Raw genomic sequence first — 17480 nt, forward strand, 5'->3', positions numbered from 1 at the left:
CAACCTTTCCCTCAGACTTTCCAGCTGGGCAGGAGCCCATCAGATATCTTGGCTGCCTTTCATCGCCCTGTCCCTGATAGGGATCATCTGGGTGAAGAAATCGCTGTCAGTCACCCCCACCTCACTCACAGCCAGAGGGACCGGCTGACATGCACGCACCCATGGGGGCGGGATGAGGGAGCCAGAAGCTGACTGGCTGAGAAGGGAAGGAAACAGGGTCCTTAGGGGAGGGGAAAGAGGGGGCTTATATATGGAGGAGGAAGGAAATATCTAGAAACTTACATAGGTGAATACCAGAGAGGGACAGCTCAGTTGTCAACCCAAAGGGAGTCCCTCCCTCCCACTACCCCGCAGGACAGGATCAGACCCCGGCTCTGACCCAACCAAATGGATGGAGGTGAGGCTGCCCAGGGGCTGCAGGATCAAAGGGAAGTGCCCACCCTGCCCTGCAGCCCTGACCAGGTCCTCCCTGGTCACCTTGTCAAAAAGGAAACCAAGCTAGAAGACAAATGAGGCGATGATGGGATTGATGACTTTATTGTTGCATAAAAAACACAGGCTGTTTCTTCCTCCTCCTCCCCCCCACAAATGGGTTCACAGCAGTTAAAGAAAAAAAAAATTCCTACATTTTCCTCTAGGGGGGCTGTCTAGAAGGGCAGGCAGCCAAGAAACCTAGAACTATAAAAGAGGGGAGCAGAAGAAAACCTATTCAAGGCCCCCACCTGCATACTTAGGATTTGGGGTCTCTTTAAGGGAGAACCCCCTACCAACACCCATGTGGGAGTTCCCCTCTGAACGGTCACTTGGTAGCACAGGGAGGGGGTGGCTGGTTTCGATGGGTGGAGAGAGGTATCCTACACCCACGGTGCCCTCCTTTCTCCCCCTCTCCACCTGGTCAGGCAACCCGCAAGCTCAGTCAACTCCCCTCCTGCACTCAAAGCTCTCTCAAGGAAGGGGCCTCTGGTTGTGACAGCAGGAAGTGGGGAAAGAGGGAGAATATAGAAAAAAATTTACTTCTTAAACTACTCCAGGCTCATGAGTCCCACAGGGAAAGTCACCCTGTCCCTTTCAAGGGGAGCCCTTTCTACACAAACACATATTCCCACCCAGATCCCAGCCCCCACTTCCCATTTAGCTCCCAGTCCTTGGACTGGGCTCCAGCATCCCCAATGGAGGGAGAGATGCTGTGGGACTATGCCCTAGACCTTGGACAGGTGAACAAGATGGGGTCTCAGGAGACCCCAGGCTCAGTAGAGAAACACACACATAGACACGCAGTGTACACACAACACACACACACATGCACACACATACATGCCCTAATATTAAATAAAATACCCTTTGCTTATAACTTAAAAATCAATACACAGCTAATCCCTGCAGAGGGCTCTGGGTGGAGAGAGGGGAGCAAGGGGAGGGGATGTCATAGGGACTCAAGGCCCCTAACTCTCTCCTGGGAACTCCCCAGCTTCAGGGTCCTGTGGCCTGCCAGACCCTTCCCCATATCTGTTTCTTTTCCCTCCGCCTGGCTCAACTTCTGCTGGGCTCCTCACCTCCCCACCCCCATGATCACAATCCAAATGTATTTCTAATATCTAAAGGAGAAGGGAAGGATCTGGACAACTTCCTGGAATCTCTTCCAGTGGGAGAACAACTCTTTCAAATGAAGGGAGTATCCCCTCAAGATACAGGAGAGAACTCTATAGCAGGGGCAAGGGTCAAGCTAACAGAGCAGGGCCTTGGTTTCTTGACGGACAGGAGAGGCAAGACAGGGGCAGTGTCCTCCACACTGGGTGGAAATTGTGGGTCCCTCTGCAAGGACATCCCTACCTATCCCCAATCAGCTTAAGTAACCCCCTCCCTTCCATTCCCAAGAGGAAGGCAGATGATGGGGACCTAGGGGAAGAACTACATCAACTCTAGAGCCGGTGCTACTGGCTGCTTTAAAATCCTACCTAGGGTAATGAATGGGACAGATGGACTACTAGATTTTTTAAATGACCAAGAGTTAAGGACTGAACCAGAGTTGAAGAGGGTAAGGTTAGTTTCTTCCATCTGCAGCCCTTCCCTATTCCCGTCTCTCATTTTAAAAAGGGACATCTCTGCTTGCCCTACCCACAACTCTGACTTAGAAGCTGTCCCCTCTTCCTTTGTGGCTCCATCAGACCAGGTCTGGAAGGGTTAATAAGGAGGCACATCAAAGGAGTTATTTCAGCAACTCTCCAAGGTAGATAGACACTCCCTCTAAGGACCCCCGGCCTCCCCCACCTCATCTCAGCTCTCTCCGGAAGCCCTAGGGGCAGAAGCATGAGAAGGGGGATGAAAGGGCCCCGGGCCGCAGGGCGGCTCCGGAGGCGCTTTTATGTCGGGGTTCCCAGGCGCTAAGGACGTGTCCAGACAGCTACCTGCAGCACCCCGGCCCCACTCCTCTCAGTTCCAGGACACACCATCTCCTCCAGCCGATCCCCTCTACCTCTAGATGCAGCAGGGGTGCCCCACTCCTACCCAACCCTGGGCCAGGGGCCAGTGAAGTAGTGCGGAAGGGAAGAACCGAGGGGCATGTGCAGCTCCTCGCAGCCTAAACAGTCCAAGGCGACCGGTCCAGCCCCAGAGACTAAAACCCCCAGCGCCCGTCTCCCTGTCCCTGCACCACTTTTCCTCCCCCTCAATAAATAACCACCTTCCCCTCTTGATCAAGCTACCCCACTATGATTCAGACCTAGGGGCTCTCTTTCGATGTCCTCGGGACACCAGCAGGGAGGCGGCACCTGAGGGCTTCAGTTGGAGGGGGCCGAGCTGCCCTCAGACTCCCGTTTGCCTTTGCCCCCCGGGGGCTCCACTGCACCTCCGGCCTTGGCCTCGCCCGGGGCCGCTCCCGCAGCCTCCTCTTTGGCACCCTCGTGGGTTTTCATGTGCTTGGCCAGGTGGTCGCTGCGCATGAAGACTCTGCTGCAGACCGCACAGGGGAACTTCTTGGTTCCAGTGTGGGTCTGGAGGTGGCGCTGAAGCTCATCCGAGCGCGTGAAGCGCTTGCCACAGAAGAGCCAGTTGCACACGAAGGGACGGTCGCCGCTATGCCAGCGCAGATGTGCCTTCAGGTGCGAGGTCTTAGCATAGGCCTTACCGCAGCCTGGAATATGGCAATTGTGCAAATGCTTCTTCTTGCTCCCATCCGGACCGCATGGAGCCCCCAGTCGCTCCGCCTCCAGACAGTTGGGACAGCGACACACTGTCTGGCCTGAGCTGCGGGGCACTGACCGACGGGAGCCTTTGGGCCGGGCTGCCCCATCCAGACTGGAATCCAGCCCTTGGGACTCTGGCGCAGCCGCTTCCAAGGCCTTTGCCCCGTCGGGTGGCCCCAGAAGGTGCTGCGTACCTGCAGCTGGGAGGAGATGGTGAGGGTGCGGGTGAGGCGGCGGAGCACAAAGCTGGTGGTCTCCGACATAGCCCCCCAAGCCGGCCTGAAGCGCCCCCGGGTGGCCAGGTGAAGCCAATGCTCCCTGAGTGTGCGGGAGGTCCATCCAGCTGGTGCCCGGATGAAGGTCCCACCAGGAACCATCCTCTGTGCCTGGGTGCGTTGGCCGGAACCACGATTCGTAATGGTGTGACATGTCCGGCTGCAGAAGCTTGGAAAAGGGTCCCGGGGCCAAGGGACTGTCGCTTTCCAGGTCCTCGCAGGTTACCCGCGAGGAGGCCCCTGGCAACTCATATCCCTGTGAGAAGTCGACCTCCGGGCCCAGTGGGAGGCTCTGCAGCTCTCCAGGCTGCAGCGGGGAAGGGTAGTCCCCAGCCTCCGGGCTCGTGTGACCCTGGTATGTTTGAAGAGGCTGCAGATCGAGGCGCTGCGGAGAGGCGTGAGGCGCGTCCGTGTGCTGGCTGCCCAGAGAGCCACAGACAGCGGTTAGCATTGCCGGGATCCGGGGTGGGGGTAGGGGCAGGGACGGTCAGGGGCACCTCAGATGGAACCTAAAGGAGACAAAGAAGAGGTGAGGAAAAGAACGGGCTCTCCTTCTGTTGTAACCCTGATCTCCTCCGTACAAAGTGTTCCTCTTTGGTACCCAGGTTAAAAAAATAAAGGGGCGTGAGGGTGGTATCTGGGAGAAGACTAGAGATCAGTTCAGAGTTTGGAAGTACAGGATGGATTGAGAATGTGAGACTCCAGGAGGGCCCTTCCTCTAGGTGACCCCACTTGTAAGGACCCAGCTTGTCCCTGAAGTTGGGCTGGTCCCCAGGGTAGTAGGTTAAAATTCTAGAACAGTCCCCACCCCAGCTGCTCATGTCAGAAGTGAGCAGTGGCATTTCCCCCTGCAGACCCATCTCAGCTTATCCATTTTAACGCAGGACACATAGGACACATACAGGGAGAGGAGGGTGGCCTGTTTTTGAAACCTAAAGCTTCAGGTGACTTGCCCTTCAGAAAAGTGCTGAGTTTTGGAAGAAAGAGCCCTCATGCCATCACAGGCAAGATCAGCGAGGAGCACTGATCTACACTACTCCCCTCAGCTTCCTGCCTGGCTTGGTTGACTTGGCCCTACCAAACCCACTCCCACATCCAGCTCCCACTCTCCTCCCTCCAGCAGGGTCTTCTCCTTCCTTGAGTGCAGTCGTAATGCCAATTTCCAGGGGAGTTGCCCACTAGAGAAAGCCAAATCTCCCTTCCTTGTCTTGACCCACATCAGTGCCAACCACCTCTCTGGCTGCCCCCTCTTTCTCCAAGCTAGGGGAGACCCAGATATGTAGCTGGGAGGGTCAGATTTCCCAGAGAAGGGGATGACCCAGAAAAGAGCTTGTCAGCAAGTCAGGAAGGTACAACTGCAACCCCCTTAAGGGAGGCAAGTTCAGAAGTCAAGGAGAAGAAGGCAGAAAGAGAAGCCATAATCACTGAAGAGCAAGAATTACCCAGAAATGATATGGGGGTGCATCCCAGGCACAGATACTTTTGAGAAACTCCCCAGATGATTCTAATGTAGAGCCAAGTATTGAGAACCATTGCTCCTGGGTAACCCTCTTATTTTGAAAAAGAAACCAAGGCCAAATTTGGAACAGTGTCTTGAACAAGGATGTCCATGTACTGGTTCAGTCAACAATGTACTGTGCAGAACCTCTGTGAACCAGGTCTCCTGGCTTCTGGTTGTTACTCTTTTCCTAAACCATTAAGAACCTAAAGACCCCTTTCCCCTGTCTCAATCACACATCTGTGACTTGAAGGTCCACCTCTTGTCATCTCTCCTTATACTTCCTGTATGGGCCTTTTCTGATGTCAGGGGAGGAAGCCAGTGATTTAGGGTAAAGTCTTCTCCTTCCCACACTGACTTTGCCACTGGGACCAGGGAGGTGGCATGGATAGTCTGGGAGAGGCAGGGAGAGGAGGGCTGGGGCGCCTACTCAGGCTCCGGCTGCCTCACCACAAGAAAGGAACAGGGTGAAGCAGCAGGAACGAAGCCTCAGGCCCGGGCGGGGCAGCCCAGAAGGGGCTGGGCGGGAGCAGTGAGGCCGGGGACCCTAATAGCTTTTGGCGCCTGGGAACTGCCCCTGAGGCTGGGGGATGGGGCGGCTAGGACGACCCAGACTCCAGAGTAGCCTCTCCTTACAGAAAGCTTAAAAGCACAGGTCTGGTGCGCAATGGCCTGCTACCTAGGTTTCAGGAAAGGAGGGAGCAGGGCGCCCACCATCGCTTCCCGCTCCCTAATTCGGTAAGGCGAGTAGAGACACCATTACGTCTCATTCACCCGGCTGCTTTTCCCGATGTCCCGCACTCAAGCGGCCGGGACTTTTCATACTCTGTGTTCTCAATGCTCCAGTCCTCTGGTTGTCCCAGTCGCTCCAGTTTCCCCAGTTTCCAGCCTCCTCTGTCTCTCCAGCCTCTCCCGTCCGCCCGAATTTCTTTCGACCCGGGCTCTAAGTCCCCCAGATCCTTTATGATCACCCCCAACTCCTGAGTCCAGAGGAGGTTACAGCGCTTTCGGAGCGAGTTTTTCTGAGGCTTTCCACAGAGCGCACCCCTGGCTGCCCCGACCCGGGCTCCTACCTGGAGGCTGAGCTCGGGCTCCGGGCAAGCACCGCAGGCTGGCGTGCTACAGATCGGCACTCATGGGCCCTGTGCGCAGGATGGCTCTCAGGGGCGAGAGTCAGGAGTAAAAGGCTAGAGGGGCCGCGACCAGACCCAGCGACTGGCGGCGATCGGGGCGGTGAGAGCCGACGGGAGGGCGGAGGGCGGGCGGGAGCCAGCGAGCGAGCAAGCGAGCGAGAGAGGCCAGCTCCGCCCGTGACTCACCGCGCTCTCTGCCTTCATCCTCTCCCCTGCGCTCCTTTTTCCCCCGAACTCACAGCCCCGCCCACCTCACCTGCGGCCGCCTTTAACCCTTGCGGGCTCGGCAGGAGCAGAAGCTCAGCCAGGCTGCGAGGAGGGGGCGGGCGGGCGAAGGGGAGGGACAGCTAACTAGGCCGTAGCCCGCCTGTTCCCTTGCTCCTCCCTTGTCCCCTCCACTCCCAGTGCGAGGGGCCCGCCCGGGGTGTTTCCCAGGTTGTGAGACCCGCCCGATCGGGTGGAAAATTGCCCTCGAGCGGGCTCGGTTTGAGGGAGGACGCGGCTCAGACCCTAGGGGAATGGAGGGGGGCAGGCACTGGGAATCTTACAGAACTATCCTTAGGGCGCCGGTTGCTTCGGCCGCCCTTGACCCACCCGCTGGAGCCCGACAGCGCTGACCGGTAACTGAGACCAGAAGGAAACAGGATTGAGCGCCAAGTATGGGTCCGGTCCACACGCAGGCCTAGACCGTGGGAAATTTATCTTGGCTGCGCTCCACCACCATTTACCCGCATCCTCCCCGGTCCGTTTCCCTCTCGCTTTCTAGTTCTCCCTTTTTGGTCACTCACCTTTCTGGTTGATCGCCTCCCCCCATTCCCACCCGCGCCAACTTCTTCCTGTCTTCAAGGTCTCTGCCTGCCCCCACTTGTCTCCCAGGCCCCCTCTGCGCTCACCCTCCACGTTCCCTTAGGGGCAACCCCAGCGCCTCCTAAGTCCACTCCCTAACACGCCTCCCCCTCCTCTCGGTCTGGGAGGTACTCTGCCTGCGCTTGGCACCCTCGCGCTGCAGCACGGAGTTCTGAAGTCTGGATAGAGGCTTCCAAATGGCCCTGGGTAGGGATATTTTTTGGAGAGAATGGAGCGAGCCCTTGACCAATTCTTCCGATTCAAACCTGAATGTTTAACTTTGGGGAAAGGTCTTGGATTCTTTTGAGAAAAACAAATGCACACACACACACACACACACACACACACACACACACACACCAACATTAGGGTAAAATTTCAGGACGTTCTCTGCGTTCACCTAAGAACTTTCGAGATCCAGATGGATTCTGAGACCCCCGAAGATGTCCCCCCACTCCCCGCCCTGCTGGCCTGGGCTCCGAGGTAGCTCGGTTCTCCTTGTCTGATTGTCGCCTCCCAAGTCTAGTGGCATTGATCTTCGAGGTGACCCTTTTATTTTTTCCCCCAGGGGATATCTGATCATATCTGATCCATTTCCCTTTTTCTTTCGTTGCCGGGTTGACTTTCCCCTATGCGCTTTGACGTCCACATTTTTACATTTTCGGGTTTTTTCAGCCGAATCCTCCTTTTGGCTGATTTAATCTCACCTCTAGCCTCCATTCCACCTCCCGTGGTTTACCCGTCCTTCATTCTTGTTTGGGACACACCGAAGTGTGACTATAATACAGTTTAAATCCACAAGCCATTTGAAAATCAATCTGCTACGTCCGGGGTTCTTCCTGAAGTACGCATAGGTTCTTATCTAGAGACCATGTCTGATTTTTTTGTACATCTCCTTCTTTCCTAAGGCTCAATTCCCGTATCTGGACAACCTGGGTACAAATCAGAAGGGTTTCCCCCGGGCTTAAGGGAATTAATTGTACCTAAAAATACTAAAACCAGATGCCCTTGGTTAGCACAGGGTAATGGAAAGATATCCTTGTGGTCATCATTAAATAATCCTGATCCCAGAATGTTTGTTGATTTCACATATATTCACAAGGATCTTTGGACTAGAAGTTCGTGGACCTAAATTCTGCCCTCAGCCCTGCACTCCTGTACTGTGTAAACTGACCCAGGTCACTCTAAACCCTGCTTTCCAGCTGCCCTGCTGGGTGAAGGAAGGGTATTCAGAAGCCAGCAGGCACTTGGCATCAGGGATTGAGATTTCTGATCAATTGGGTTGTCCTTGTTCCCTGTACTTGGGACCCTGCAATATAGATTCACAAGAATCTTTGTGACCATGGCTAAATTAACCCTCTTTCTCAAGACAGTTTGTCTTCATCCACCTAGCTTGCAAATCCTGGCTAGTTGGGTTTGCATCCCAGTTCAGAGCTACCTATGAAGCACAGTTAGGAATTCATCATGTCCAGACCAGAGCCCCCGACATGACTTCAGTGACTCTGATTCCTAGTTTAAAACTGATTAGACCCCTCAGCATTCCTTTCTTCCTCTCCCAGCTGCCAATTGTTCCCTCATATACTGCTTTTTGCGAAGCTAAAACTGGCCTTGGGGTCTGGTGTGGGTGGAGGGAGCAAATCTCCTCCCTATCTAGGCACCAGATTGCTTTATCTTCCCAGTGCTGTCCATCTTTCCTGGAAAGCAACAGGGAAAAGGATGGCAGACACCCTACCTCACTTCCACCCTAGTCCCTCTTTGACTCTACTTCCCCACCCCACAGCCCTTTGGGGTTCCCCAGAGCAAAGACCCTGCATCTGCCTATGACTCATCAGCATGAAATTCAAGAGTCACAGTGTCATCCCTGGAAACTCTCAGTCATTCTGACTTCCTGTCCTGCCTATCACCACCTTTCTTCTGAATCCCCTAGATTTCATTCCTCGGCTTCCAGCCCTCTTTTGCTCACTTACTAGAAGTTTTCCTGCCAAGAGATAGCCACGGTCTGATATTGACATGACTACTAAGGTCATAGTCACAGCCTATATTCTTTTCTTTTTCTTTTTCTTTCTTTTCTTTTTCTTTTTTAATTGGGGATCGAACTCAGGGATGCTTTACCACTGAGCTACGTCCTCAGCCTTTTAAAAATTTTATTATTATTTCTTTATTTTGAGCAGGGTCTGTCTAGGTTGCTTACAGCCTCTGCTAAACTGCTGAGGCTGGCCTTAAACTTGTGATCCTTCTACCTCAGCCTCAGAAGCCCTTGGGATTACAGGCATGTGCCACCATTTTCAGCTACCACAGCCCTTATTCTTGAGTCAAAATTGAACAACACTGCCCACCACACGAACTGAGATCTGCCCAGGACTTCAGCCATTTCTATTCCTCTTTCTCATTCCCTCAGAGGTCTAGTCAGATTTTCCCCAAAAGTATTCACCTCCCATTCCTGCTACCCCTCTTCTTCTCAAGCCTTACTTACAGAAAGTGATCCATTTTGTACCTGGAACAACCTCCTTAATCTGTACGTTCATCATAAGCAACGTTTGTTCATTGAGCACCTACTATGTGCACTCTCGGTGCTTTACAGAAATACCTCTAATTCTCATGAGCATGCAACCAAGTAATTATTATTATTATTCCCATTGCCCAGATGAGGAAGCCAGGGATCAAAGAAGCTAAATGACCTACCCAAGATTACAGAGCTGTTAAGAGACAGAGGAGGAAACCGAGTCAAGATCTGTCCAACTGCAAATCATACATTCTGCCTGCTATCCCATCTGGTTTCACTATTGTAGAAATAATGACTCTGGGTGTCCATATCCCCTAGGTCCTGAAGGTGGAGAGGACAGCATTCTTAAACCGATCCCTAGATCCAAGCCATTCACCATCATACATCTAATAGGATAAGCTGATCCCGTCTTGAATTGCTGGAACAAGTCACACTGTATACCAGTGGTGCCTTTCAAACTTCAACTCTGGTGGAGACTGCACTATGACAATGTAAAAATGGGTCTACCCATAATATTTGTCTCATCCAATACAATATTTTACTGCTAGGGAAAGTAAACCCCAGAACAGGGAGGCAAGTAACTTAAAGTCACACAGCAGAAGCAGAAGAGGAACAAAGGACCCCAGTTTCCTAATTCTTGGATTTCTAGTAGTTCACTCTTCTCTACTCCACACTCTCACACTTCAAGACTGAAGCCAGGTGCAGTGGCGCACGCCTGTAATCCCAACCGTTTGGGAGACTGAGGCAGGAGGATTGAGAGTTCAAAGCCAGCCTCAGCAAAATTGAGGTGCTAAGCAAATCAGTGAGACTCTGTCTCTAAATAAAATTTAAAATAGGGCTGAAGATGTGGCTCAGTGGCTGAGTGCCCCTTAGTTAAAAAAAAAAAAAAAAAAAAAAAAAAAAAAAAAAAAAAGACTGTATTCCTCTGGAGCACAAAAATGCATGCTTTTAATTCCAGTAATTTGGGAGACTGAGGCAGGAAGATTGCTAGTTCCAGGCTTGTCTCAAAATAAAAATATAAAAAGGACTGGGGATGTAACTCAGTAGTTCAATCCCCTCACTACAAAAAAAAAAAAAAAAAAAAAAAAAGAAAAGAAAGAAAAAAGAAAAGACAAGACTATACTTCTAAGACTGCAGGCTGATGACTGGCCCTGGATACCAACACATTCCTTCTTTCCCGACCTCATGCTTCCAGATTCTTGGACAACCAGGCAGAGTCCAGAGTTGGGGTCAAATAATTTTATTTTGGTCATCCTTTATTCATTCAACAGATAATTACTGAGAGTCTACCCAGGACCAAGCCCTATGCTAGTCACTTTTTTTTGTTTTCTATTTCTCTCTCTCTCTCTCTCTCTCTCTCTCTCTCTCTCTCTCTCTCTCTTGAGGATTGAAGCCAGGGGTGCTCTATCACTGAGCTACATCTAGAGCCCTTTTCATTTTTTATTTTGAGATAGAGTCTAGCTAAATTGCCCAGGTTGGCCTCAAACTTAAGATCCTCCTTTCTCAGCCTCCTGAGTAGCTGGGATCACAGGTGTGCACCACCATGCATGGCTAACACTAATTCTTTTATAAATCCAAGTATTGGTAGCATCCAACATCCCTTTTCAGTCTGGAAGATGAACCCCCCTAAAGATAGTGCAGGCATATGTTTGGGTGCATGTGTTTGTCTACAAACATGTATGCACATCATGCCTGTGCCTGTCCTCTCCCTCCATCATAAAGCGAGCTCCCCGTGGGACATGCGCAGTGGTTCGCCCTTACTCCTGCAGGTGTTTCATCGTTCATGAACGTCCATGTGGCACGTGAGCTCTGCATGTCTATTAGCATTTACCCTCCTTTTTCTCTGAATGGAGTCCCCAGTCATAAATCCCTACCCACTTCTCCCCCAGATCTCAGCCCAGCCCAGTCCAAAGACCTCCAAGGGATTCTCTGGTTCCCTCACAGACCTCTCTCTTATCCCCCTCTCTTATCCCTCTCAGTGGGAGGATTGAGAGAGAATCAAGCATTCCAGACCCTTCTCTATGACCTTTCCCCATACGGTAGAGTCCTGGTCCTCTTGGTAGAGGTCCCCCACACTGAACAGGGAACAGCCTCTCTTACCAGTCCATGGAGCTCAGAGCTGGCAGCAGCAGCGAGGGGCAGGTGGGGTTGATAAGAGAGCCAGGCTTTATAAAGGAGACGACAGTCAGAGCCAAAGGGGGAGGCGAGAGACGCGGGCAGGGATGCTGCCAAGTCCTCACGGCCTCGGAAGCTTTTAGGATAATCCAGGAAACAGTGGCCCCGGCTCTCCTGGGGGAGTGGTAGGGGGTGAGATCTGAGTCTCTGAGGCTGCCAGAAAAGGAGGGTTTCAGCTGGAAGAGGCTGGGGTGGGGGTGGGGGCCAGAGGAGCAGGACTTCCTTCCCAGGGGTTGGATGGGCAGTGGGAGAGGGACCAAGTGGTTCTTGTGGGATGGAAGAAATGAGAGCATTGCTAGGGGAGAGCACTGTGATGGCTGGAGCTCTCCAAATTCCATCCCCGCCTTCTGAGGCTTTTCTCCATGGACTTGGTGGGAAAGAAAAAAGTTCCACTTTAAGAAAAAAGTTCCACTTTTAAGACCCGAAACACACACACACACACACACACACACACACACACACACACACACACAGCTTCTAGCCAGTCTTTCTCTGCAGAGCTGTGCATCAGGGTTGTGATTACTCCGAGTGATCGCTCCTACCTCTGCCCTGAGTCCTTTCATTGTCAAATGGGGAAAGAACCTTCTCCCTGACCGCCTGGGTTGGGCAGCTTGGAATGTGGACAGGGGGTCACCTAAGACCAGTTGCAGAGCCCAGCCAAACACTTTTGTAGGGGGACCTGGAACTACAGGAGGCTGAAGGGGTGGGGAGGGCATGGGGGAGCGGGGAAGGGAGGGCTGGGAGGTGCACACAGGTGGAGCTCCCACACCCCCAACTCTTTACATGAACCTAACTTTAGGGTGGCATTTGGCTAACCGGAACTTGTTCTGGAGCAGAGAGGGACCAAAAAATCCTAGAAGAAGAAGAGATGACATGGAATAAGATGGTTTTCCCAAAGCTCTCTGAAGCTGAGAATTCTGAGAATTCTGAGTCCGCAAGAGAGTGGCCTGGGAACTTTCCCCAGGATGCAACCAGAAGCCAGTGGCACTGAGCACAAGCACAGCTGTGTACCCACTCAGAACCCAGTACCCCGAGGCTGATGTGCTACCTCCCTTCCACAGGGTGAGCCAGGGGACCTTCATCTCAAATTGTTCTCCTCCTCCTCCCCTCCCCCCAGCAACTTCTAGATGGGGATTCCCAGTTGCTTCATTAGCTTTTCAGTAATTATCCTGTAAAGGCCCTGACAGGTTCTTCCTCTCCCCATTTCAGAGCTGAGAACATCGAGGCTGTAAGAGGCAAAAGCTCAACAGGAAGCCACCCATCAAGCAGGAGAAAGCACAGTAGTGGGGGCTTAGGAGTCAGCACTTCATCTCTTCCTTCCATCCTAAGCAGAACTGGGAGGAAACAGCCAGCACAGCCCGCTTGGGGAACCCAGGCGTCAGGACCAAGGCTGGCTCCAGGGAGGGGCTTCCCTATATCTCCCCACCTTCCAGTTCAGAAAATCAGAGTGTGTGTGTGTGTGTGTGTGTGTGTGTGTGTGTGTGTGTGTAGTGGGGGAAACAAGCTGAGGAGACCACACAGGTGGAGTAAATAATGTTAATACAGGAGCATTATCACTAGGGCATTTCCTCATGGATAAATGTCTCAAATACCAAAGGATGCCTCCAAATTATAGTTAATTACAGAGTTGATTTGCATAAATTATAAGGTGAGCATACAAATTCTTTCAATCGGTTCCATATGCTTAGGTAGCAGGTCCAGTTGAGAAGATGGGAGAATCTTGGGGTGGGGGGAGTTCGAGGGAAAAGACCCAGCCCTGGGCCTGGACCTGCAGGCCCACATGCCTTCCCCGGCTTTGGATCAGTAGAGGTTGCATGGAGACCCTGCCTGGGTTGTCGGGTGCAGAACAATGAACACAATCAGGACCCTGCTTGGCAGGAGAACCCCTTTCCTCCTTTTATCTGCACCTCCCAACAATGTGCTTCCCCATTATCAATGAGGGCATGAAGTAGGAGACTTGGGGGGCAGGCACCGAGGGGCCCAGAGCTGCAGAGTGGGGTGGAACTCTGGAGTCGTGGTGCTGGTCTTCAGAGGAAGGGGTTGGGGGTCGAGGAAGGTGAAAACCCAGCAGGGTTCATGGGCAATTCCGGGCCCTGCAGCTGGCCCTCAGCTGGATGCTGGAACCACCGCCCCCACCTCCCAACCCCAGTTCCCTCCCAGAGCCAACCCTGGGATCTCAAGTTTGATGTTGCCGCTGCCTGCACCTTCCAGGTGGCTCCTCAGCGGCTCAGACTCCCAGACTCTTGTCTCCAGTGCCTGGGCCCATTTCCTCTGCCCTCGCCTCCCAGTCCCCCTCCTCCCTCCACCCCTAACTGCTAAGACTCTACTTCCTTCTCCTGCTCTCTAATTTGTCCCTCCTGCCCTCCCTCCTTCAGCCCCCATCCTTGGCCCCAGAGGCCTCTCTCCTACTAGTCTTCCCTCATCTCTATCTTCCTTACCAAACCTCCCTCCCCCAAAGATTCCACCCCCCCCAGCTGTCAACCTTCCCTTCCCATCTTCCAACTGCCTTCTGCTGCCTGAGCTTGACCCCCAAACTCTCCTAGCTTGTTATGCCCCCAATCTTTGCCCCTCGAAGGTCTCTGATGTTTCTCCATATCCTGTCCCAAAGGTAGAAGCTACTGGATTGGCTGGGGAGTGAGGGGGTGGGCTGAGGTGCCCCAGCTGTGTAGGGGTGAGCATTTGCCTTTGTCCTCTTGTCCTAGAATCAGACAGGTGGGGATGAAGGAAGGACAGAAACCGTGCCTAGGACTTAGTATTTCCTAAATCTTTGTTGAATGAATGAATGAAATGAAAATGGGCACCGAACTGTGACAATTCTGGGGAAGTGCCAACTTGCTGAAAGGAGTCACTTCTCATCTAGAGTAGTTTCCAGGCTTCCTATGGGCTCGCTGTCACGTCTGTGCTCACCCCCCTAAGCTGTCCTGCAGACCGATAACAGATGAATCATCCTAAAATGCCACTCCATCTTGGGGCTTCCCATTTCGAACGCTGCACATCCAGTGGCTCTCCAGGGCTAGCTGGGACACCTCAGACCTTCCTACTTGGCCTCCAGCACTTTTTCAGTCTTTGCTTCCCCTGGTCCTTAGACACACCTGTGGCCCAGCCGGATAGACTTGATGTTCACTCAGCACATCTGGCCTTCCCACTTTTGCTCAGACTATGTCCACCCCTGTCACCCCAGCCCTGCCTCAGGAAGCAGATCACCCTTCCTGCTCCAGGCTGAAAGGCTGCTTTCTCTAGGAATCTTCTCTTATCAGCACATCACCGGCTTGCTCCTAGGAATTTCCTTAGCAATTAGTGCCTCATGCCCTGCTTCCATGGGGCTGTTTTATCTTCTCTGCTGGTCGCAGCTCCTTGGGGGCAAGACAATCTCTTTTTCATCCCACGCAGTCCTCATCCCAGCATCTTTGTGAAGGAGGTGGATAAGCCATGACCAAATGAATTAGAGAATTGTTTCCCGGGAATCCAGGCTTCTGGAAACTCCCCAGTTAGAGAGGGCAGAAGTGGAACCGAAGCCTGTGGAGGTAGGACACAATTCAGGTCTTGAAACACAAAAATTTATGAAGAGAGTGGGCACAGCTTCCCTGTGTCTCCCTCAGCTGGTCATTGTGATAGGGTATTTGGGACATAGCGAATTGGGTTGAGGTATGAGGGAGGGTAAAGCTTCCTACCTCATTAACCAGGTTTGGGACAGAAGGAGCAAGGGTAGTGAGGTGCGGTGGTGCATACCTATAATCTCAGCGGCTGGGGAGGCTGAGGCAGGGGGATCGAGAGTTCAAAATCAGCCTTAGCAAAAGCGAGGCGCTAAGCAACTCAGTGAGACCCTGTCTCTAAACAAAATACAAAATATGGCTGGGGATGTGGCTCAGTGGTTGAGTGCCCTGAGTTCAATGCCCAGTATCAAAAAAAAAAAAAAAAAAAAAGCAAGGGTAGTGAGTGGGAGCTAGGGGAAAGGGCTGGATGGGTGGATGGATGGCAGCCATAGAGAAAGGCAGAGGCAGTAAAAGCAGAATCCCTTTAGCTCTCTATGGAAAGTTAATTTTTATCTTATAAGGGTGGAAGGATCCTGGGGTGGGGTTGTGGTTCAGTGGTAGAGCACTTGCCTTGCACGTGTGAGGCACTGGGTTCAACCCTCAGCACCACATGAAAATAAATAAATAAAATAAAAGTATTGTGTCCATCTACAACTAAAAATATTTTTTTTAAAAAAAGGGGGTAGAAGGATTCTGATCATGTTGTACCTCAGCTGAAAAACATTCAATAAAGCCAGGTGGCACATGCCTAGAATTCCAGCTACTTGGGAGTCTGAGGCATGAAGGTCATAAGTTTGAGCCCAACCTTGACAACTTAGTAAGACCTTGTCTCAAAATAGAAAGGTCTGGGAATGTAGCTGAGTGGTAAAATACCCCTGAATTCAATTCCCAGTACCAAAAAACAAAACAAACAAACAAAAAACATTAAATAGTTCATCATTGCCTATGGGAGAAAAATCCAAACTTTTAAGTCCCATTCCCCATTTGGTCTCAGGCTACCTCTCCAGCCATGCCCCTCTTACTCCCTAGGTTCCAGCCACAGGGCACCTCTCCATCTTCCACTACCTACCTATTTTCACGCACTAGATTGTGCCTCGTGTGAAATACTCCTCTCCGTTTCTCTGCCTGATGAGTTTTTTTTTTTTTTTTTTTTTTTTTTTTTGGTACTGGGTATTGAACTCAGGGACTCTCAACCACTGAGCCTCATCCCCAGTCCTCTTTTGTATTTTAATTAGAGACAGGGTCTCACTGAGTTGCTTAGTGCCTTGCCATTGCTCAGGCTGGCTTTGAATTTGCCATCCTCCTGCCTCAGCCTCCCGAGTCGCTGGGATTACAGGTGTGCGCCACCGTGCCTGGCCCTGATGAGTTCTTATTGCTCCTTCAAAACCCAACTCATATGTCCCCTCCTTTGTGAAACTTCTGTTCTCCAAGTCACCCTCTTCTGTGCTCCCAGAGTCCTAAAATATGGAAGGATTAATGCTGTTGATGGGTGATAGGATTTGCTGTGTGCATCTCAGATCATGAACTCCTTGAGCAACTAGGAGTTTTCTCTGATAATCTTTGTATGTCCCCAGCACCTCAGTGACTGGAGTCGAATGTGCAATAACTACTGTTGGACTGGGTTGAATGGTGCCCTTTGTAGAGGAGAAGGGACCTCCATAAACTGCTTTGTCACAGCCACCCAGAGTTTGCCTCATGGGCTTCAAGATGTTGTACGAAAACATGCCTTGAGCCTCTTCCTCTTTCACCTTGACCTATGCCCAGTGCCCTGGGAGTCCAATGTCAGGGCTGGCAGAAGAGATTCGATGAGAGGCCCAGCATCCTATGCTCTGGCCAGCTGGGCACTGCCACCAAGTAGGGTCACCCCCAAGAACCTCCAGCTGGATCCTAGGAGAGGGGAATTAGAGAGGAGGGCTGGATATCAGGGCCTGGCAGGCAGACTTGACCCGGGAGGGGGAGGACGGGCAGTGCCCTGAAAAGGGGGCCGGTCTCATTGTTGTGGTCTGTCTGGGAGATTCCTCCCCTTTTTAATTTGCTTCCTGATTGAGGGGTTGGCTCTGCCTGCCCTGCTCCCCCGTCATTATCTGTTGCCGGTGGCTCAGGTGCTGGCGAGCCTGGCGTGGCCCCTAGGTTATTACCTGGAGCTCTGGGGGTGGCAGAGGCTGCCCCTCTGGCCAGGGTGGGGGCCTGTCTGGAATCTGCCCTGATCCTACCACCCACAGGACAGCCATCTTGATGCCTAGCATGGTGGACACACACATAGTGGGGGGCTGCTTTAATGGGAGACCCTTACTTAGTCCCAGGGAACTTCAGAGTCTCGCAGATGCTTCATCTG

General features: G+C 52.3%; 1 protein-coding gene across 1 annotated transcript; it reads right to left on the minus strand.

Moving 5' to 3' along the window:
- Nucleotides 1–521: 521 nt before the first annotated feature.
- On the minus strand, nucleotides 522–6335 carry SP6 (Sp6 transcription factor). The gene is made up of 2 exons (XM_079130293.1): nucleotides 6029–6335; nucleotides 522–3966 (listed from the first exon to the last, which is right to left on the minus strand). The coding sequence occupies exon 2, from the start codon at nucleotides 3906–3908 to the stop codon at nucleotides 2778–2780; it is 1131 nt and encodes a 376-aa protein (XP_078986419.1). The 5' UTR covers nucleotides 3909–3966; nucleotides 6029–6335; the 3' UTR covers nucleotides 522–2777.
- Between the last annotated feature and the right edge of the window lie 11145 nt (nucleotides 6336–17480).

Source organism: Sciurus vulgaris, assembly GCF_902686455.1.
Source record: "Sciurus vulgaris genome assembly, chromosome: 3".
Lineage (NCBI taxonomy): Eukaryota > Metazoa > Chordata > Mammalia > Rodentia > Sciuridae > Sciurus > Sciurus vulgaris.

Coding starts and splice junctions, on each gene's coding strand:
- SP6 (XM_079130293.1), bottom strand. CDS start 3,908: ATGCTAACCGCTGTCTGTGGCTCTCTGGGCAGCCAGCACACGGACGCG.